Source organism: Phoxinus phoxinus (genome assembly GCF_949152265.1).
Source record: "Phoxinus phoxinus genome assembly, chromosome: 8".
NCBI lineage: Eukaryota > Metazoa > Chordata > Actinopteri > Cypriniformes > Leuciscidae > Phoxinus > Phoxinus phoxinus.
In genome coordinates this window covers 27,225,765-27,250,259 of record NC_136883.1, presented here as the reverse complement: position 1 = coordinate 27,250,259, position 24,495 = coordinate 27,225,765, and the positions used below count along the sequence as shown (strand labels likewise).

Here is a 24,495-nt window from a genome sequence, read left to right as displayed (position 1 = left end):
CGGACTGGTAAATGGAGAAAAATTATCATGGAAAGTGCTTGTTAAAAACACCAAATACAAACACACTTCTCGTTATGCAGCGGGGTAAAGTGGAATGCGAATAAAGATACAAATACAGACTTTTAAAACTGCTCACATAAATGTCACTATCTAAAGTACTAGCTCTAATTAATGTCGATTACATTGTTGTATCTTCTAGTCACCATTATGATTATCATTGTTCCTGTTGGTGAACCTGGTATAGTTCCCTTTCGAGGGAACTCGCGATGCGTCAATGACGCTTTGGGAACGCTTCTGCATGATTGCGTCTGAAGCACTTATGTCAACTAGTCCAATGGCGAGAGTGGGCGTCACGGGCGGGTGACGTGACGACCAGGAAAGGATAAAGGACATCCGGTTTAGAACCGCGCTAGCTTTTGTGCCTCAGCAAAGCGCTCTGTGTCATACTGTCTGTCTTATTTATTGTTGTGTGTCTCAAGCATAGATATTATGGCGAACAAACAACCTTAGGTCGTGTGTTCCTTCCTGCCCTCTGTCTCTACGGGTGGGGATACACACGATGTATGTGTTGTTTGTTTGGAACGGAGCATGTTCTGTCAGCGCTCGAGGGTGCTGACGAGCATTGCGTGTTACTATCGTACTCGCTCCGTTCCCGCTTGTCACTCTTTGAGGAGGGTGTTCAGGCTCGCGTTCCTCGCAGTATCGGCCCCGTGTTGCCGAGGCAGCACGGAGGTTGGTATTGCGGGGTTCGCAAATGGATCTCGCGGAGGGGTTAGAGACGGGCGCCGCCTTTTCTCTGCCTTTACCCGGGGGATCCAGCGCTCTCTCTCTGGGATCGGAAGCCCGCGCCGCGGCTTCTTCCGCCCTGGTTAGAGAGCCCGGTGTTTTAGCAGTCTATCTCTGAGGAGGTAGAGGTGCTGAGCATCGATGCATGTTCACAAGCACAATATATATATGGACAGGAGTATGGGGAGCAAACAGCTTTGGATCGCGTGTTCCTCCCTGCACTCGCTTCATTACGAGTGGGGACACACGCGAGTCATGTGTTGTTTGTTTGAGAGTGGAGAATGCACGGTCAGCTCTAGTAAAAGGGGACTGACAGTGTTCATTCATAAATTCCCGACGTGTAACATTTGCACTATCGAGAATTTAACTCTTCTCCCGATGGCTTTCTTCTCGAGGGAAGAAAGTCATAAAGATTATTTGGCTCGGATCTCGCGTTTGCTGAGGCATCGCGTAGATTACGAGTCTGCAATAATAATAGTGGACTGGACTGGCTACGTTCATTCATGAACATTACAGACCTGTGTTCACTATCGGGAGTTTCCCCATGCTACTGTTTATTTAAAAGACTGCAATACGAATCCAGTGGACCTTATGCAAATGCAATGCATTGATTAAAGAGATACAGTGTATTGCAAGCTATGAATTTTTGATTCTTTTATTGTATGTTGAAACTATTTTTATATATAAGCTATATATAAATATATATATATATATATTCAGCCTTTCATCCAGACTATATTATCTTGTCTGGTTGATTTTTTCTGTTTGATTCTGAGGAATTAAATAAGTGGGCTGTATTTAAATATATATTCAGCCTTTCATGCAGACTATATTATCTTGTCTGGTTGATTTTGTGCTGTTTGATTCTGAGGAATTAAATAAGTGGGCTGCATTTAAATTTGCTTATCTGACTTTCATTAGTTAGATTCATGCATAAGTTCAGCATTTCATCCAGACCGTGTAACTTGTCTGGTTGATCTTTTACATTTAATTTTGAGGAATTATATGGTAAAATTATGTGCTGAGCATCGGGTTAAGGGAATTTAATATTCTCAATCTCCTGTGTGCAATGAGTTGGAGTTTATAACTTCGTAAATGGGGCTGCTGGGCGGAGCAGCACTAGCCATTAACAAACTCCTTGTACAGGCAGAGTGCCATTTCCTGTGCTCCCCCTCAGAAAGATTGGGGACCAGAATGGCATTCTCTACAGAAGCCTTTAAAGCAGAAGATGGATCCGAGGACCGTTTTCTGTGAAAAAGGCTTCGCCCAAGGTCCTGATGCCACTGGTGTCAGACCTCTGAGGGCAACCCCGACCGGGGTGAAGCGGTGTACACCTCAGTATACGGTGCCCGCCCCACCTCGGTGCCCTCAGGAGGTCGTTCTGCCAACCCCGCCACCCTTGGTGCCTCGGGGCGCAGCGGTCTCCAGCGAGCACATGGCTCAGTGTCACCACGACACTGTGTCGAACTCGCACATTCTGAGTGGGGTTCAAAAACAGTCAGTTCGGTCGTTTCCTGCCAGGATGCTTCAGGTCACCGAAGTGGCTGTTACATTAACACCAGAGGCCAGTCTCGAGGGACTGGTACCCTTAGTAGATTTTCTGACAGAGTGGAAGAATCTGCCGAATATATCTCCATGGGTCCTGCAGATAATAGAGAGAGGTTTCAGAATCTAGTTTCTTTCTCCTCCACCTCGTTACAACGGGGTGCTACTCGCGTTAGTACATCCATAGCAGGCTCTGGTAATGGAGCAAGAAGTAGAGTCTCTATTAGCGTTTGGAGCTATAGAGGAGGTGTACTCGCCCGACAGAGAATCGGGGTTTTACAGCCGCTACTTTATTGTTCCGAAAAAGGATGGGGGGTTGCGTCCCTTTTTAGATCTTCGCCTGTTGTATCGTGCAGTCATGAAACTCAAGTTCAAGATGCTCACACAAACAGATCGTGACTCAAATCAGATCCGAGGACTGGTTTGTCACGATAGATTTAAAAGGCGCTTCCTTCCATCCTTCCTCAACAAAGGAAGTTCCTGTGGTTTTCTTTTTGGGGCAAAGAATACCATTATCGGGTGCTTCCATTAGGTCTAGCTATCACCTCGCATGTTCACGAAGTGCGTAGATGCAGCTCTGGCCCCGCCAGGCTGCAGGGCTACGCATTCTGAACTACATCGATGACTGGCTGATTCTGGCAGAATCAGAGCAGTTAGCGGTTCGGCATCGAGATGTCGTCCTCGCTCAGATGAAGAAATTGGGGTTGAGACTCAATGCCAAGAAGAGTGTGCTTTCTCCATTACAGAGAACCACTTTCCTTGGTGTGGTATGGGAATCAGTCACGATGCGAGCCACACTATCGCCCGTTCGTGTAGCTGCTATCCTCACAGCCACAAAAGAGTTTAAGCTAGGTCAGTCACGCACTGTGAAACAGTTCGAGAAACTGTTGGGCCTCATGGCAGCAGCGTCCAATGTGATACCCTTTGGCCTGCTGTACATGAGACCTTTGCAGTGGTGGCTCAGAACCAGAGGGTTCTCCCCGAGGGGAAACCCACTTTGTACGATCAAGATCACGCGGCGGTGTCTCCGCGCCTTGGTTATATGGAGGAAATACTGGTTCCTATCTCACTGAGCAGTCACGCATTATGAAACAGTTCGAGAAACTGTTGGGCCTCATGACAGCAGCGTCCAATGTGATACCCTTTGGCCTGCTGTACATGAGACCTTTGCAGTGGTGGCTCAGAACCAGAGGGTTCTCCCCGAGGGGAAACCCACTTCGTACGATCAAGATCACGCGGCGGTGTCTCCGCGCCTTGGTTATATGGAGGAAATACTGGTTCTTTTCCCAGGTTCCAGTGTTGGGAGCTCTTTGCCATCGAGTTGCTATCTCGACAGATGCTTCCCTCACCGGCTGGGGAGCGGTGATGGGATGCCGCTCATCCCAGGGCCTGTGGAGGAGTCATCATCTTTTTTGGCACATAAATTGCCTGGAGATGATGGCAGTCTTCAATGCGTTGAGACTTTCCTCCCAGACCTGAGGGGACCATCATGTGCTTGTCCGTACAGACAACACATCGGTGGTCTCTTACATAAATATGTAGGAGCAGACATCCTGTTGAGGCAGGGGCTAAGGCCCGGGGAATGGAGGCTCCACACTGAGGTGGTGGAGCACATTTGGGGGGTTTATGACCAGGCACAAGTGGATCTCTTCGCGTCTCAGGATACGACGCATGGTCCACTTTGGTTTTCCCTCACACACCCAGCTCCCTTGGGGCTGGACGTTGTGGTATGGACATGGCCGAGGCTACGTCTGTACATCTTTCCCCGATTACTCTGCTCCCAGGAGTTCTGGACCCGGACCCGGTGTCTCTCCTCGACGGCTCTCCCTTGGAGAATCTAGTAAGGAGGGACCTTCGATCTCAAGTGGATTGGGTGATCTTTCACCCAGCCCAGAGATTTGGATCCTGTGGGTTTGGCCTCTGAGGGGGCCCAACTCATTGACTTCTCTCAACTGAGGTTGTGGAGACCATACTTCACTCCAGAGCTCCCTCCACGAGGAAACTTTATGTATTAAGTGATGGGTATTCACTTCATTTTACGGGTCTTGGACAGTGGGGCCCAGTTTACTGCCCGATTGGTACAGTGCTGGAGTTACTGCTGGTTCGTTTTGCCGCAGGGTTATCCCCTTCCACACTGAAGGTGTACGTGGCGGCTTTAGTGCCTACCATGTCCCTTTTGGTGGTATTTCCCTGAGGGGGGGGGGGGAAACCTTTGGTTGTTTCCTCCGTGGTGCTTTTAGACCAGGACAGGAGTATGGCGGCTTATAAGCCTTATTATATATGTAGATATCCCTGTAGGATGTGGTATGCGGCAGGCTGGTCCTCTCCGCTCACATTCGTAAGGTTTTGCTACTTCGACCTGGGCGCTTCCCCAGGTTTTCAAATGCTCTTGTCTTAGTTGTGCAGTATTCACACAGACAGGTTCTGTTTCGTATGGCGTGTTTGGTATTCTCGTTCCCAAAGCGTCATTGACGCATCGCGAGTTCCCTCGAAAGGGAACGTCTCAGGTTACGACTGTAACCCTAGTTCCCTGAGAAGGGAACGAGACGATGCGTCACTTTGCCATACTTCCTACATCCCTGTGATCGTTTTGCTTCGGCCCTTTCGAAGCTAGCGCGGTTCTAAACCGGATGTCCTTTATCCTTTCCTGGTCGTCACGTCACCCGCCCGTGACGCCCACTCTCGCCATTGGACTAGTTGACATAAGTGCTTCAGACGCAATCATGCAGAAGCGTTCCCAAAGCGTCATTGACGCATCGTCTCGTTCCCTTCTCAGGGAACTAGGGTTACAGTCGTAACCTGAGACGTTTTCTTTATGCAGATGCAATTCATTTCCAGAAAACAGATATTTATATATATATATTCTATTTTAGGTTCAGGAAATAATATTATAAAATATAGTACCATATAAAATTATACTGTAATGAATGCTTGAATCTGATTGGTGTGCAATTATAAAACATTGGTTTTACAATTAACTTTTGCCTGCATATACTCTTGTGTAATGTATGGTCATTTTTGTTCTTCCTTGTCAGATTTTAAGAGAAGTCCCACTAGTTACTGATAGTTAGCAGAGCTAGTTCCATATGCAGATCACATTGTTTTGATAGAAATGCCTTAATTTTAAGGCAATTATTTTTATGCAAATTCTTTGCATTCTCATCTCATTAGTATTTCCAGTAAGCAACCTAAAAAAGCAGAATTTGTCAAAGATACTCTAGGTAACCCGAATGAGTGTCCACATCAACCAGTCAGAAAGCCCCTCTCCCTGGCACAGCAGTGCATCCTGGGAATGGGCCAAGTGAGGGTGGACGTGATGTCTCTGAGAATATGACAACAGCCCTGGGCACTTCCTCTAAAAAAGCATACAGCTCAAAATAAGTGTCTCTGCATCAGCCTGGCGTAGTTGTTTTCCCTCCGCTGGCTAGCAAAGTGCAAGGGTAGCAATTTCTGACAAATTCATCACAGGTGGGCTCAAATGGACATGCAGCTTAAGTTTGCACATAGCATAAGTGCAGTTTTCTTCCCCTCTGGGTTTTATATTGCTGAATGGCATAGGTGGCCTCTATTTGTGACTGTTTAGCAGAAGACTAATGTGTATTTTATGGCCTATAGCTAAAATGTGTAGCTAAAAAAGTCCAGAAATACCAATGATTACAACAACAATACACGCATAAACAATACACTCCATCCATGGACAGACCACCATTGCCAGGGCAGACCCTGAGTATTATAACACAATCATTTTAGTCTGCAAACAGGAGGTCGCAGAGGATAAGCGAGCAAGAAGGACCCAGTCCATCACCTTTGTGTGCGAGTATTTGTGAATCACAGCTGTCACCGCAGTGCACCTGAGATTAAAGTGATTGATGCCCGGGGGGCTTTTTCTCGCAAGGTCAGTGTATCCGAGTGAATAGCTGAGGCCCTGGCTGAGCATTGAGGGGTTGTGTATGTATACGTGTGACTTGAGTGATTGACATTTGGACATGATTGGTGAAGGCCTTCTGGACTGAGAGGCTTGAGTGTTTGTCCTCATGGTAGATGACTGCAGGTGTTAAGCTGCTTCAAACTGCTATGAATCATTTCAAACAAAAGTGAGTGCAGTACAATAGTGAGCTGTTCAAAGGGTTACGTTTTCAAGTGCAAAATGGAGAGTTACGATCCAGGATTCTGATTGGTTAATACGGCACTCCTGCAATGTTTAAACAATGACTATATGTGACATGCTCTTTTATTTTGAGTCATAATAAGAACAAAATATTACATTTTTTATTATTTTTGATGTAACAGTCTCAACAGCTTTCAAATTATATCAGTTTTATTGCAAATAAATTACAATAAATAATGTTAAAATAACCTTAATGAGGTGCAACCTTTTACCCTAGGAAATGTATTTAATATCCATAGCTTGTTAGTTACGTAGAAAAATATGTACTTTAAATAGTATTAAGAGAAGAGCATAGCGTTAAAATAATAAATATATACTGTAATCTAATATATAAATAACAATATACATGTTTAAAAATTGTATTTAACCTGTTATTGATGTCTTAATTTAATGTAGACTACTGTTAAAAAGATAGGATCAGTAAGATTATTTTTTAAGAAATTAATAATTAATTCAGCAAGGTTGCATTCAATTTATCAAAACTGCAGAAAAGACATTTATGATGTCGCAAAAAAATTATATTTCAAATAAATGATGTTCTTTTGAACTTTCTATTAATCAATGAATGCAGGAAAATGTCTTGGTTTACACCTAAATATTAGAACAGCAACATTGAAAATAATAAGAAATGCTTCTTGAGCTTCAAATCAGCATATTCTAATAATTTCTGAAGGTTCATGTGAAGCTGGCGACTGGAGTAATGACTGCTAAAAATTCAGCTTTGTCATCACAGGAATAAGACTAAAAATTGTTTGGAATCTTTAGAGGCCACTTTCTAAAAAAACAAGATTTTATGACAGCCATTATTTACAGTTCGGAGTAGAAATATAACACTTGTATCTTTAGAACGCTAACATTTTTGTGGTCATCGTTTCCTGGGTCAGAGCGACTGGAAATGATGGAGAAGGTCACATATTTTAAGAAGGGAAGACAAAATGAAGAGGGAGATGAAAAACAGCCCCAAAATAGGTTCCTCTTACCAGTGAGTGTGTGAACTCAGGTGCGTGGTCATTCCTGTCTGTGATGGTGATGGTGGCTGTTGCAGTTCCTGTCAGTCCCACCTCACTTCCTGCCATGTCCTTCGCCACAATCTCCAGCTCGTACTGTGTGGTTGGAAGAGTCTGCGGAAACAAAAGGACATGGTTGTGAACAGTTAGTAGAGCTTCAAGACAGATGGAGTACAGCCGTGATAAGAACTTAAGTGGCTTAAATGGAAAACAAGTCATTGTTTTACAACTGCTTTAGTGCTGGTTAGACGCTGTCAATATGCACTGAAAAGCACCACATACTTTTAATGAGTGCTTACATTGTAAATTAACTGGTAAAGTGGAGCAATTAGGATCTAATTAACCAATCATTATATTGAATCATAGCTTCACCTAAAAAGGGCCTAGCAGTTCATCATTGCCATTTCAAACGCTAAAGTCAATCGGTACAAAAAGTCCATTATTGCTCATCATTGACCGGTGATCTATGAGACCAAAATATCCTTTTGTCTATTTTCATTTACTCTTGTGTAAGGCATTCTTCAGGGACGGTCCTAAAACAATGATAAAGGCTTCATGCAAGAGCATGTATGCTCCCTGACAGGTGCTAGTCTAAATAAATGTCAGGTTTCAGTCACTTTTCAAAGGTAATACTGAAAGAAAAACATCTAAATGTCAATTAACGCCCACACCACCTTTCCTTCAAGGCCACATCCTTAGCTGGAATGTCAAGAGAGAAAGTGAGAGGGAAAAAAACGAGTGTAGGCTTCAACTTTGGGCTCTTTTTTGTCCCAATGGTGGATTTCTATTTTTCTTTAGCCACATTAAAAACCGGTTTGAATACTTTTAAATTGTAAATATCCCTTGTGAGTAGAATATTTGTATTGTGTAATTTCCGACTAAGCTGTAATTGTCAAATTATTCAAAATATTAAATAATTGTGTGTATTTAGGATACATAAAGCTATGAAATTAGCATTTGCGAGACAATTATTTTTAAATGTCAGTTGCGGCAAAGGATCCTATAAAATATCTTTTGATAAACATCAAATTAAAAGTGAGAGTGTCAAAAGAAGATATTTTATTTTCTTCAACTATGAGCCACAAGTTTGCATACTTGGAGAAACAAGTACTCGGGTGAGAGAGAGAGATACCAGAAAAGATTCCTACATTGTCAGCATTTTTCTTCAAGATGTGCCTTTCTTATAAAGTTTACTTGTATTACATAGTTTTCTTTAGAGATTGTGAAAGACAGCAGACAGACACTCCATTCCTGAAATTAAGTTTTGAGAGAAGCCAAGGTTATTTCAGGAGAAATATCCTGCAATCACTGCATGAATAATACATAAGCTAAAGAAATGGGCACAAAAGCTTTATATAGACATCTGGTTTATCTGACTCAAAGGAAATGGTACAAATGCATCAAAACAAATTTCCGGAGTGATTGAAACCGCTTCATCTCTATCAAACACCACCTACTCATCATATGGGAAATAAACCTTCTTCTCTAGACCAAAAGCGCAATATTCATAAATCCAAGACAACAAGCATTTGTTAAAATAAGTCACCCTACTGGAAAGCCATGATGGCACATTACACAGGGAGGTGCTGTTAATGCAAACATTTATTTCCTTTATTGAAATCCCACTCAGCGCAGTGTTAAGTACCACATGCTTAATAAAACTCATCCATCTGTTTCACATAATGCCCAGGAGGCCCGTGCTGCAGTCATTTACCCATGGTGCATTGCCTCTCTGTATAAATTACTCTTGCTATCTCAGGCTTCAAATAGTGTCTCAGAAGTATGTCATTCTAACAAAGCTGCAATTAATAAAGTGTAAAACCACAGGATATTGCAGATAAAAAGAAAATTCAAGACTTAAAAAAAAAAAATTTGTTTAACCGAGGCACATCATTTAAAGAAACCCAATGAATCGTTGAATGTTGAAAACTCTGCATTTTCATATTAAAAGCAATGGTCTGCGCAAGTAGCCAATTGACTAAATGTAGACGTGCATTTTATTAAAACTTTTTTTGAGAATTGGTTGCACGCAAAGCTGCGATTAAAAATCTCAAACATCTTGACACTTCAGACCTACGTTGTTGATGTGATTCAACACTTGAATCAACCCAAACTGCTTTTAATTCACAGGAAGTGGAATAAGAAATGCTAATAAACGCAGACGAAGTTACCGATGTGCATTGTACCTCATTGTTTACACCTCATCAGACTTATCATGCTGAAATCTTTTTCTTTTTTTTTTAAACCACCATGAAGCGCAGTGCTTCCGGTGACTGAGATCGGCTAGAACGGCTGTCACTGACGAACGACTCAGAACTTATTTACTGCTGATAAACAGATGGTACTTCACAGACCTGTGACTTGAAAAAAAAGAAGAGAAACCCATCTGGATAAGAGGGAGGTGAGCGCAGATTAAATCTTGGTGCCGTCAAAAGACTCGCGCGGAGCTTCCGCGTAGCGTGACAACATCTTAATGAGTCTCCCATCTCTCGCGTTTGCCCGCTCAGATATTTCGCAGTGATGCACCTGTGACCTCGCCGCATGCTTTTGAAGGTCAAAAAAATACAAACCCCCCCTAAAACAATCTGGAAGAGTGTTGAAACGTCGCAGGTCTGACTGTGAATGTGAAACGAGGCAATACATTAACTTCACGTTGCATAACAATTGCTATTGCGCCCCAGTTATGTCAATCATTTCGACATGCCGGATCCGGTTTGCCTGTCTTTTGAGATTCCATCTATGACATCCATTTTATGTCGGCCGTCCAGTAATGCTCATTATGAATCAGGCTAAATTCAATCAAGAGCATCTTGTATAATAGATCAAGGCTTTTCCCATGGCCAGGGTGTCTAAAGACTTAAATAATATAGCCTTTGGAAGGAAATATATGCACGGAAATATATCCCTGGCTCTGACCAGTTGAATGAGATACCACCTCGTCCGCTTCAATGGATGTGATGTCATAATTCTGCTTCTGTAGCCTCTTTTTGTTCTCTCAAGTGCTTTGAAAGAAACTGTCTGCCTTCCCTAACCTCTCAGCCTATTCACCGGTGTACCTTTCATTCCGCAAGAACATAATGATCCATACAAAAGCCACAGAAGCAGCAGCTGAAATGATGAATAAAGCTGTCTAATAAAGGAATGTCTCTATCTTTTTGCTGGCCATGTCTTCGTCTTCCTTACGGTATTTCACTTTTATCCCGGCTGGTTTCCTCACACCTTTCACTATCTGAAGCGCTTTTTCACATAGCTTTAACTAAGTTGGTGTAAGTTGTAGATATGCTAATGTCCCCTGTACGTTTCACAGGCGGATTTAATACCTTTATATGATTGCAATCTGGATGGTTATATGGGTTCAGGTTTCCACTCAATCCCTGGAAAGTTACTCTCATTTCTCTTTTTACATTTTTCTTATTACTTTTTTTTCACTGCCATCCACACCTTGAATAAATCTGCCATTTTTCACTTTTTCTCTCACTTTATGCAGCCATTTTGTCATTCAGTATTGTTTTGTGCATGCCGTTTTCAGTACAGCACATACTGTATGATGGTATAACATAATTTAAGGTCTATATTAAAGTCTATAGCATTTTTTATTGTCTTTTATAGTAATGTTAAAATATTTGTAATGGTTGCAAGATATTATTTTACATTTAGGATTATATAAATTACATTAGTTGTCGTCCTGATGATATCTAACAACCAAATAATTCACATTCGCGCATTCATCTCGGCAAACTGTTTGCATTACAGTCCGAGCCAAGTGAGACAGACATTAGTAGCCGACTGGCAGAGCAGCTTGCTGGATCATGGCACATTGCCTTTGGCTCTGTATCCCACTGAGCTCAGAGGGGAGTCACAATGCCAGTCGGCCTGAACACTGCACATCCAGGAACACATCACAAATTTACTCCCCTGGAAATCCCCAGATAACACCCTGTGCATAGCGCTCGGTAACGGTTGTCTAAATGTGATGATGGCTAAGTGCTGGTGCAAATAAAATGATGGTGTTTTGTGAAGAATGTGGCTGCGGAAGCGTTGGATACATGACAGTCAGGTGGCGAGCTGGAAATTGAGCCAACGTCAGTGAATTTAGTCGAGAAACGCCACCTGCAGCGAGCCTTTGTAGTCAATTCATGACTGTAAACAGAGTAAATAGAATTCAGTAGAGCAAACTTAAATTCAAGAAGCAACAGGGTTGTGGGTCACACCAGACTTGATAAATGATTCTGCCAAGGCTTAAGATAGCTAGAGGCTGTTTCTGGGACTCCTGAACCTACTTTTGACTCACCTTTGTGTAAAGTATCATTGTTAAGGTGCAAAATGTACTTTTATTTCCTTGCATTCTTCGTCTTTGTGCGCTCTATATACAGCAACCCGTGACCAATTTTTTATACTTTATACTACGGCTGTTGAAAATGATGTTTTATTATGTACGGAAAGCACATACTCTCTTTATCCCGCTCTCTTTCCCACATCAACACATACACATACATTATAGACACACAGAAATGTGCTATCAGCGCTCCTCTGGTGATTTTATCAATAAAAAAGTTTAGCAGTTTAAAAACGACATGAATTTTCTCACTAGCATGGTGATAATGACGCTGTTCTTGAAGCAAATAAACTTACAGGTTCACTATTACCAGAGACGCTGCTGCCGAACACTGTTAATAGACTCACAGATAATGAATCGATAATTTAATTCACAGATAATATAATACGCATATGCTTAATCTCTCTCTCTCTCTAATAAGTTCATTAATAACTGCATTAGACTGTTATCAATGGCTCAAGCCAATTACGTTTTAGAATTAGCAATGAAGCCTTGGGATTAGACGTGTAAGAAATGAGTCCTACACACAAATGCATTTTAAAGACAAAAACCTGACACTGTCTTGAAATGCATCATCTGAACAATGTTTTATGATGTGGTAACTTTAGTATAAATTAAATAATTAATTCTAGGCAGTTGAATGATTCAGCGGCCCGTAAACAATTATTATTATATTATATTATATTATATTATATTATATTATATTATATTATATTATATTATATTATATTATATTATACCCAAAGGCTAATCTTATATTTGGCAATTTGTAAAATGCTACACTTAATGAAGACATTCCCTCCAACAAAAGTTGTTTAAAAACTTCACAAATCCTGTAGGGATTTCATAGAACAACTTCTAGATCAGCCCAATTTGCTTACTGCACACTAATCTGAATGAACACTGCTGAATGCGCTTCGTCTTTTTTTAACCATTTTCCTCACAAAGCCACGTGCGCAGCTACGTAGTGTTTTAGAAGTTCCTGCGAAACTCTTTATGTGTTGCCTCCTTCAGCATGTCTCTCATCCCTCTATTCACTGATGACTTAAAAGCAGCAAACAGCCGTCATATCTGATGAATCTCTTTGCGCTTGGTCGCTTGATTCATTGGACGTCCACTAATGGAGCTCAAAAATCCAGCCGTATTTTATAAATGAATCATGAGATGGAGACTAATTGCCATTAAAAAATGAACACTAATGCATGAACAATCCCAATGACGAAGCCACTGACACTGCAATATGCAAATATGTGTCCAATTATGATTAACGATCATCCGAGCGTTGCATGTCAATTTGGAAAGCTATTCAGATTTCGCCACACACTGGCTCACAGAAGGATGCCGCTTGCTCCTAAAACTCCTCTCCCTTTGGCAAATACACACCAAGATATCGTTTCCCGCTAATGACATAACCCAATTTATTATAGTCTGAGGCAGTGCTTGAATATTAATAGAGAAGTCATTGAACGGTCCTGAGTATGGAAATACTTGTCATTGCAGCGCAAGTATTTTGTGCTGCCACTAATACAGTTGTAAAGGTGAGTGTGCGAAACAACCAACTGTGGCTGAACGATTATGGTTCCAGGATCAAAGCCAATCCATAAGACAAAAATAAAAAAAAACTTCCAAAAAATAAAGGCTGCTGTTGGCGCACAGGGTCCACGCAAAATGCGAGTTCAGCCTCTAGTGAAAGAGGCAGAGGGGAGCCTCATTTATTTTTTTCCCCCCTCATCTGTTGTCCTTTTGTCTCGATTTAGAGTGTGTTTTTGTGTGCACATGTGACACGGGCACGGATTGATCTCTGGCGCTTTCCTGCCTCTGACATTTCAAACAGAAGTTCTGCCCCGTGGCTCTCTTGAGTCAACATCCTGGCATCCGGAGAGACACAGAGGGGATGATGTCAACTAAAGAACCTGGTTGCAATCACCTAATATCACACACACTGCTGTTGCTGTGAACTAAGACAGGTATTTCCATAACAGATGTGGTTAAAGCCATAAATTTAAGACTTTGAACGGTTGTGCATAGCAATCAGTCATTTTACCAGATCAAAACACTGTGGACTTATAGAACCATTTTTAAGGACTTCTATAAAAAGATAATTAGAGAGTATAATTACATGATGCAATGATATCAGTCAGACGTGAACTTGCATCATCCAAAAAGAACCTCATGGACAACCTTTAGAAATTATATATATTAAATATATATAGGACTTTTTTTTTCTTACATTTAAAGTCAGTGGAGTCAGTTGCTTTAGACTTTCATTATATGGTCAAACAATTCCCGACATTTCTTAAAATATCTCCTTTTATGTTCTTGTAAGATGAAAAAACCATACGCTCAATGGAGCACAAAGAAAAGCACAATATTATCTCACCATTCCTGATTTCTAACACATTCGCTGATTTCTAACACTCTGGTCATGTGTCTGTCAGAGCAGAAACGAAAGCTGCAGCTCACCATATGTTTTTCTGTCACCTCCTTTCACGTTCATAAGTAAATTGCGCGTTTTATCCGTTTTACATTTACCCGCACATAGACCCACCCTATCCTCAAAGAAATCAGTACAGAAGCGGTCGAAAGTGGACAAAACAGCAGATTAAAACACCAGGTGTACCTGGGTAGTGTAGAACAGGGCTAAAGGCGCATTTGACTTAAATCTCTTTAAAACCATTGGATGGCCAAAAACTCAGCTCAGCACATTTCTTAACAACCGCTTTTCATGCTGCAGAAAAAGATGACAGAAGTTTGAAGTGCACTATCCTTTCAACATTCCTGTAGGCTAACTATAATGCTGTTTTCACGACACCTTGCACTACAAGAAAGTGTTTTAGCTGCAGACTTTGAAGAAGAGTGCATAGCAAGCCGTCTCTTAAGCAGGTTATAAAAACGATATTGTCTTTTTAAAATGTATTTTGGTCTTTCGGACACATATGTGACAAATAAAGAGAAGATTTAAAATAAAGGGTAGAAGAGGGGAAAAGAAGATCAGGAAAACATCACCTACATGAGCACCTCAACCTAATAAGCAAGTGCACTGACTAGTGAGCCACGGCTCTGACTGTAGACTGTATACCCCTGTGAATATGATGCTGCTGAACTTTTTCAGGACATCTTGCACTGCAAAACAGATTCATAAAGACTTTGATGAAAAGTGCAGAGTAATAATTATTACCGCATGATAAAAACTATACCACTTTTATAGATTCAAAAGTAGAGAGAAGATAGGGAATGGTAGGAAGAAGAGGACGTATGGAGGATGTGACTCAACAAAGCACGTGCACACCACTAAACCACACGTGTTCAATCCTGTACTTGTGCCAATGATAAAGTTTTCAGGACACCTTGCAATGCATGAAAGACTCGTAGCACAAACACCTAACACTGGCTGTATTTACAGAAACTCATCAGACAAATTAATGAGCGGATGATAAGCAGAAGAGATGCAGCATCTCCTGGCGTGTGTGGGGTTAATTGGGGTCAAGGTTGGGGTTTCAGGGTTTGATGAAACAGAGCAGAAAAAAGGAGCCTGGCTAATCTAATCAAGCGCATCATCCAACCACAAACTAATCGCTGTCAATTACAGTCCAGTAATAGGGAGGAAATAGTCTCTATTACACCCAGACCCGCTGAAGAGATGAGGAGGAGGAGGAGGAAGAAGGGAAGGGAAGGGGGGGGGAGGTGTTTCATCATGACCATCAAAGCCCATCTGGGACGTGGCAGCAGCACTTATGCTGAAGAGCACAGGTGTTGATGTTTAACCGTTAATTAGATTAGCACAGATCAAAGGCAGACTGCCACCAACGGGGAGCAGTTACATTGCCGACAGGGGCCGGGGAGGTCTCTAAGGGGACCAGGGGGGCACGATTTCTTCCTATCCCACTGATTGAGACAGATTAATCTGCTTACCAAAGCTAGTTTCGGTGGTTTCCACAGAGACTGCGATCAAGCCTGGACGCTTTGTGTTCTGTCATTTCGGAGTATATGAGGATTAGATCAACTATATGTTTTTGGTCGCTCTTCACTTAACATGACATTAACTAGGTCACAGGAAAAATACTGGAAGATAAATTATATCAACAAATTCGGTCTGGTTCACATTGCAGCTTGCTCTGGCTTAAAACCACCAATCAGGAAGAGTAAGCAAAATTGAAAAAACTCCATCCAAAAAGTACATTAATCAGTTTTACAGACACATCATTTACAAATGAACGGTCAAAGAGATGCATCTCAACTACACTAAAAAGAATAATGGTTATTGCCGTCTATTATTCCATGAAGCTTTCCACTGCACAAAATGAAAGATTATTAAAATGTTGTTCACTTAAAGTTTCTTTAGGGAACCAAAAAAATATTCTATGGCATTGCAGTGATTTCCCTCTGATTGCATATTGTTCCAAGACCAACAACTTTTAAAATGTTTAAACATCCTACTCAGCAAAACCATGGTCTTAACCTGCCCTTTTCTATAGACATCACATTTACACTACTGTATATACAATTCAGATCAGGCGTTTTAGCCTTGATTTCAAACTTGTAGCAGGACACTGTCAAACCCTAACACACAGGACACACACACATCGTTGAAACCCCTGGCACGTTTTTCTCTCTTTGTGTGAAGGAGAATGTCGTGGGATTCCTCTTTCTGCAGCTATGCTATTGATCGCATGCGACTACACATCTCCTCTGTGACAAAGTACTGTCAACTATGGGAAAGAACCATCTCAACCCCTCAGTATCCAGGAAGACGTGCGTCTTCCTGAGCCAAGAGAGAATCCCCCATGCCTGAGAAATGCACATGTGTAATACACCCAACTGGGGCTGCCACATAGACTCAACTTGTAAAAGTAATTACAAGTGGCACAACTAGGGCTATGCTTTGATGCGGAAAGCAATGCTTTTTCATGCGCGGTGGTATCTGTTGTTAGCGTGTTTGCTTATTTAGTTTCTTCCCTTATTTTTCTAGGCTCTTGGGATTATTTCCATGGCAACGTGTCAGCAGGTTGCAGCTTCAATCTCCGCGGACAGCAACGGACGTGTGTATGTGTGTGCAGGAGGGAGGGAGCTTAGTGTAGATTTATACGCCGTGCTGTGCAATAGACAGGTCGGGCTTTGGCGCATTAGCTTTCATGCAGTATCTATGTCTACTCACCTGGCCAAGTGTGTGTGACCATGCACCACTAAAACCCCTCACTCTCGACTCCGAAGGGAGGTGGTAAGCAGGTGCCCCACGTTACATATTCATGGAGCTGCCTGGAATCTCTAAAATACTGTGTGTGACCTGCTCCGTCAAGTCGTTTTCACCAAGTAGGACTTACTGTATGAAAAAATACACTCTTAAGGGCCTATTTTAGACAATTTTGTACATTTGTAGAAGTAAAAAGAAAAAAAGAAAGAAAAAATTCATAAATATGATGTAGGTTTTTTTTTTTTTTTTTCACCAGTACATTTTTCACAAATAATTAATTAAAATAATGAAACAGCAAGTAACACGAACAATTAAACCTTACATTTTGAAGTAGAAAGACTGAAATATAATTTTCTTGTAAAAATTTGAAAAGTTAAATTCTTGAAAAGACAAGACAACTACAAAAATACAGTAATTCATATTTGTTGTGCATATATTTCATATCTATAATTTTAGCAACATTCTCAAAAGTGAACTAACTTACAAACTATGGACATTCCTGACTGACTTTCCTGAGGTAAGAGTCACGTCAAATTACATGTTTTGGCCATTGACATTTTTGCTTGAATTTTATGATAAAATTGACAATTTGAAAGCTGAGACTTTGTGATCTAGCTATAATGATATACCACATCACATATAGCCGGGGCTTGACAACACCCGCCAAATGCGAGTGGATTTCAGCAGTGGCGTGTAACGCAGTCACTCCAACTAGCCACTTTGGCATCTTCACAATTATAGTCTTTTAAAAAGGCATCTGAAATAATAAAATAAGTGCAATCTAGATTTTTCGATACAGAAATATCTGAAACTCTTCTGCAGGATACACGTTACCAGCTGCGCGTTCTCTCATCTCTCAGACCACGAATCCACGCAAACCCGTGACCCTTTACTCACTCGTTTCATTTGATCTGAATGAATATTGTTGGTGTTACAGGGCTTGAATTTCGGCGAGGGTTTGCGCATAATTTTACTCATTCAATATTACTCACAGATTATGTGCTCACACCTGAAGTGCGTGCAGATAAAGACAAGTATATTGGCTATATAAAACAGTTTAATGAGTCCGTGTGTCAGGTCTTAAAGTGACAGCAGCCCAATATAGCCTACCGGGTGCCAAAATATTAAGATAATAAGATAATATTAAAAAACATATCTATATGGCAGTTTTTCCCTATGGTATAAATGTCAAAATTGTGGCCAGTGAAAATGCTGATTGACTAGTAACTTTGGAAAACCAATAGCCACAGTGGCTGGTGAGCAAAAAAGTGAATGTCAAGCCCTGCATATAGCTACAGGGAAGCATCTGATTATTTAAAATGTTAGCAAATCACCATAAGGACACCAATATGTGACATTTAGAGGCCACAGATGAAAGTTGGTCATTTAAATTGTAAGAAGAGAGAGTGCTGGATATGTGCGCATAAATTTACTCCATTAAACTGCACGAGAGGTTTTACAACTGTGCCTCCTGAATGCGTGGGCTTGGAAATGCTAGTGGACATAACCATAACTTGTGCAAAACTAATAATTAGGTTCATAATTATGACTATAAATATGCAGAACAGGCTTTTAAACGCTTAAATAACGCTACTTTAAAAATCAAACTTACGACCTGAATTAAACAGTTTAAATCTCTGTAGGTGGCATGGGAAAAGAGTCTCCATCTCTCTTGGAGATCAGTGGGGAAAGCCTTTAGGAGTTTTTGGCAAAGAATGCTGGAGAGCTTCCACAGATAAAAGGGTCAAAGAGAAGCTCTTCTCTGACAGTCCTCCAGCAGCAGATAGAAGCTACCGAGAGTGGAGCCAAGACCCCACACTGAGTACTAAAGTGGGCCAGCCGTCTGCGGTCTAAGTCTAAGTGCAAGAACTATTCCTCCAGAGAAGAGCACACATGCTGGAAATGCTCAATCTGCTTAGGAGACGAAGTAAACAAATGCCCAAAGAAAGGGAGTGAGAGATAGCGAGGCAGTGAAACAGGATGGATGGAGCTTGAGGGGATGAGAGATTTAGCCCATCATCTGGGATAAATCCATCTCCCTCAAAATTCACATATGGTGTATATAGAAGAGGCTTTTATCTCAGAATGTGAATGCGATTCAACAAAAGTGTCCATCATGGGCCTATTCCAGTCATACAGCTCCTAAAAAGAGGCTTGTACACACAAATAATTACGCGCAGGCTCACATTAAAAATGAAAACGCACAACTGAATAATGTGCAATCGGTACATGTGACTGAGTGAGGAGAATAAAGCTCTGATTAATGGTAAAACCTTTGATTTGAAATGGCTGCCACCACCACCACTGCAAAATTGTTCAAATTACATAATTTGTCTGAAAAACTCCTCAGGAAAGTGTCAACAGCAAGGGCGTAATTGCCGCAAAATGTCACCATGGCTGATTACGAACGATTTGTAGCTCAGCGAAAAAGAAACTGAATAAAATGTAAAAAAAAAAAGAAAGAAAAGAAAACGCTCACCTTGATGAGAGAATATTTAATGAAGAACCACATGCTAATGCCACATGAACACACCGTGAACTGCATCCAAACATGCAAATTTCCAGCAGGAGCTTGCACAATTTTAAAGAATCACTAATTAGAATAATTTAGATGAATATGACCCACTTTTGATTGTCAATGGTAAATACCAAATAGAACATTAATGATACGTTAACATATTGAGAGGAAACTGAAGGAGGGAAAAAGAAAATATACGACTCATTTAATGTCTGTAATGTAACGTGATGGTTATAAAATATTATGGATATATTAATAAATTAAACAGTAATCAAACTCACTCTGTCTAATATCTGTAATGTGTTGTGATGAAAAAAATAAAATGCTAAAATATTATAATAAATAAAATACAAAAATATACATAACACCTATACCACATTACCATGGAGGAGGGGAAGATTTAAACCAGCTCTGTCTAATGTCTAATGTGCTTTAATTTGCAAGATTTAATCCATCCGCAATACCAACTAGGACCCAAAGAAGAAGCTGTCTGCAATGCCTGTCCATGTTCAAAAACATATCACACTATCTTCCAGTTTTTCTAAGTATCATTTGTAACAGTGATAGCTACAAATAAGTAGCAAAAATAAATAATAGTAGGCTAGTGTAGTAGCATAGCTATATGCTAGGCTAGCAGGCTAATCAACAAGTGGTATGCAAAGCTGGTATAGCTGGTTTAGTTGACCCTTTAAAGCTTTGATTATATAATATGATGTATTACATATAGTTTAAAACTAAGTTCTTTTAGCCAACATAATTGTATCAGGGTCCAATCTGTTTCTGTGAGGGACAGGATCTTGCATGGTACCAGTCTTATGCTAATAGTAGGCTAGTGCTGTAGTTTATTTGGCTCAGCTGTGTGTGAGCTGCGTGTGATATGAGGGACAAAACCTCCCTCTGCGAATATAATGAAACAGTCAACGATGCTGCATTGAACCACCTCTGGACATGACCCCGGCTCTTCTGTGTTGTGTATTGTTCTCACTCGGTTTACACAGACCAACAGACACACACCCACAATATAAACACTAAACAGACGGTAATATAGGGAGCACGACTCAGTACGAGTCATAAACACAGTCATAAACGCTTGCTGAAACCATAAATAACAGCTGCTATGTCTTACCTCCTAAAACTTTCTGTCATGTGCAAGGGTGTTGTGTAAATTCTTTTTAAATTGCAAATTTGCTCCTCATATGAACTTTTGAAGTTTATTTTTATTTTATTTTTAAGATGTACACTCAGGGCTGTCACTCCTGACAGGAGAGGACAACTAGCAATGTTGTCCAGGTGAGAATTTCATTATGAAAGCTCTACCTGATAGGTTAATTAAACACCAAGCAGATCATGAGACTCAATATTGTTGGGATAAAACGGATAACCAACCTTCCTGTTTTTAGAGAATTCCCATCCCAGGCATATACGTTTAGCCTGCTCATACAATAAATAAATAAATAAGCAAACAAACAAACAAACAAATAAATAAATGAATGAATGACTGGCCTGTTATAAAAAGTGTATAGTATATATAATCACTATAACAAAATGCCATGTGTTTTAATAAAAATAAATTGTAATCTTGCACATTCAAACATTACAAATTTGCAGTGAACACAGTTTTGTGTTCTATATTAAGGCTATAGAAAAAAAAGAAAAAAAAATATTTGTATCGTGTTTTTAAGTGGAAATATCTAAGCATTCTTAAAACAAGATTATTTTACTTAGATCAAACTTCTTTTTTTTTACGAATATATACTTTATTGTTTACTTTTCTTACTCCAGTCATAAGTATGCTTAAAACTATTTGCCAAATGGGCAAGAACAATGTTTTTCTTAAGTCTTGTCATGAACTATTTTGTCTCTCAATTAAAGTTTTCTTGTTTTAAGGTTGTTTAAATATTACCACTGGAAAACAAGACAAACAAACTAAAAATGGAGCCAAATGAAAACTAACAGTGTACAGCACATACGCATACAGTGATAAATGTGCTTATTTGCCAGCCAGAACAATTTCATATTGTCCACCAATTAAAACTTAAACCCAGAAAATAACTAATTAGGCAAATTTTCCATTTTGTACTTGGCCTCACCTCCTTCTCCTCAGATGAAAGGAGACAAAACGAATGGATGGAGGTAACTTCAAATAATTGCCCTTGGCGTATATTTTACCCCCAATCCCCTGCATTCTATTTTATTTTTCCCCGTTTTGTTATTTTAGTGAAAACGGAAGAATCACTTTCATTTTCCTTGTCTTGAAGGACTTTGAGAGTACTTAATGCAATGCTACTGGCCTCCTAGAGTGCTATTTACTAACGAAATCTCATACATCTGTACATAATTAACATATCCACTCTATATCATATCACAAGGTTAGTGTCTAATTATGGGTAACACTATCATATTGCAGCAGTCACAAGGCCACAGCTAGATAACTTATATAGCTCTGCTAATTCAGCTGTTCACTCCACAAGAGAGTAAAATGGTTTAAAAATAGAAACTTGCCCATCTGTTTACCACAATTCTTAGTGGTCATCATACTTATTTATTCAGGGATACATTTCTGACTGCAATCTTTTAAAACCATTTGTCCTGTAAATGCTCTAATGAACTTTTGGAAATATACTATTCGTTTTGGAGTCTCATTTGGGTATTTCTCTTCCACTGGTAATTCTCAAGAGTTAAACCAGCCTTTAATTAAAAAGAGGGTACAAATAGTAAATGAAATAATTCATTATTAAGAGGTATTAGGGAAATCAAACATGCAAATTCGACATGCTTGATTTTTGGTAAACAATGCCTGTTTTAAGCCCATTACGGGTGCTTATGTGACTTAATACGTTCAAAATATAATAGGTGAGGGGGCTGAGAAATAGTGCTTTTGGCATGACATGGCAAAGCTGATGATAGTTCAGTAAATGAGAAAGGAGGGTAATGAGCCCTTTTCACAACAACAGATATTCACACAGCTGCTGTTCATTGTAAATGCTAATGCTTCACACATTGTTAACATAAGCACAGTCTTTCTGGACCTGTGGCCTCAGATTGGCTCGATAAATATATAGTTTATGTAATTCATAACATTGTGGAATGCCCAAGGCCCAATACAACTCAAGGTCTATTAACAGAATCTGTGGCATGATGTCAAATATACCATAGAAAATAATTATCTTCGAAAACTCAATTTCTAAAACCAAACCGTAGGGCATTTACATGGAAGTCTGGGGACAAGGTTGCATCACACACATTGCAATATTGTTTCAAAAGTAGAACCGGAGAAGTTATACATAAAAGTAGTGTGATAGAATTGCTGACCAATGTGGTTTGCGTAAAGTTAAAAACTGATAAACCTATGACTTTACCTCAATATGAGCACATAAATGTATGAAAGATGTACTCCACCTCAAAGTGCAACATTATAACTTTATAAAACTACAATCAGACTTTATAAATCACAGTTGAGCCTTTCAATTTCAAAGAAGCTTATTTAAAATGTTCTCAAAACTACTTTATTCTTTTCATTTTTAGGTAAAAATTAGGTCTTCAATAGAAATTACAGCTCACATAACACATTTAAATGTTGTAATCATTCTAGAAATCTCATAGAGAATTAGTTTCAAATATCTGCTTTCAAACTGCCTGAAATGCCCATGCCCAAACTGAGGGCGGAGTCAAAATTATTTTCTGTTGAAAACAACAACATGCTACAGATTAAAAAATGAATTAAAAAAAACTTAATTTATATAGAACTCAGAAGATTCCTTTAAACCATCAGCAATTCATCAAACCGCTAAATATAAAAGTCACATGAACATCAGAAGCACAAAATTACGATAGATAGATAGATAGATAGATAGATAGATAGATAGATAGATAGATAGATAGATAGATAGATAGATAGATATTTGTAATATGTTATATTAAAATGCAGCAATAACTTCTTCCACTTTTGCAGCAGTCATTCATATCACTTATAAACCTTTTTTTACAGCACAACAAAAAATCGATCAAGGTCAGAATGGTCAATATAGTGCTCGTGTATGAGGGGGCGAGATCACTGCCATTGTATGCACTTGCACTATTCAAGCATGTCTAACACATTAATCGTGGTCGCTGAGAAAGAGCACAAGGAAAGTAAGCAGAACAGCCCTACAGTCACATCTGTCACTTTCAAATTCATTTGGACCCAATTTAACCCCCTGGTAAGTAAATCGAGTCAATTTTGATTTCTTGTTGACTTTGTAAGTCCACAATGTTACACATTCACTCATGCCCAGGAATCAATTGTTCATGTACACTGGTCTGAGATCAGTCTAAACCAGAATTGAGATCATCTATCAGCATCCTATCATTATGAAGACATATATTGGGAGATTAAGTCATAACAGAGGATACCCTCCTTCAACATTACCTCTGCGACCCCTACGGAGAGGCCCCAGGCAACAGCTCCTGAGTTAAGAGGATAACGGATGTCTTTAGAGGCAAAGAAAGCATGGAAATTTACTGGCCAGGAAGCAATCGGCTCATGCTTGCCCTGTGCTTGCCCTTTGAACTGTCAAAATTATAAGAAACACTTTCTGTACTGTGAATATTTTGGACAGACTTATAATGTGCCTTGGATCCCTGCGGTGACACTAATGGGTCGAAGCTGTGGCACTTCCATTTCAATGAGCCGGGCGCTGGAACTGTTGAGCCATTGTGCGGATTCAGCTCATTTCTGCTCTCATTTTTTGGCAATTATGTGATGACAGGTCTGTGGTTATCTATGAACTTGAACAGCATGGGACTTATGAGAGGTCTTAATGTTGGCTTATGGTGAAGAAGGGACCTTATTTGATTTTAAATGCATTAAATATTAATGCTTACCATACATTTTCAACCTTGCTTCGTGGTACAAGTATGACGGTCCTGTTCATGTAAAAAGAAAAAAGAAACTGGGAGGTGACA

The 24,495-nt window shown here is 40.1% G+C and overlaps 1 protein-coding gene across 1 annotated transcript in view; it reads right to left on the bottom strand.

The window, feature by feature from the left end:
* cdh13 (cadherin 13, H-cadherin (heart)) overlaps positions 1-24,495 on the bottom strand; it is a 352,089-nt gene that overhangs the window by 63,796 nt on the left and 263,798 nt on the right. Inside the window, exon 8 of the mRNA XM_079621335.1 lies at positions 7,480-7,620. Within this exon, the coding sequence (XP_079477461.1) occupies positions 7,480-7,620 (141 nt within the window). The remainder of the gene's footprint in view (positions 1-7,479; positions 7,621-24,495) is intronic.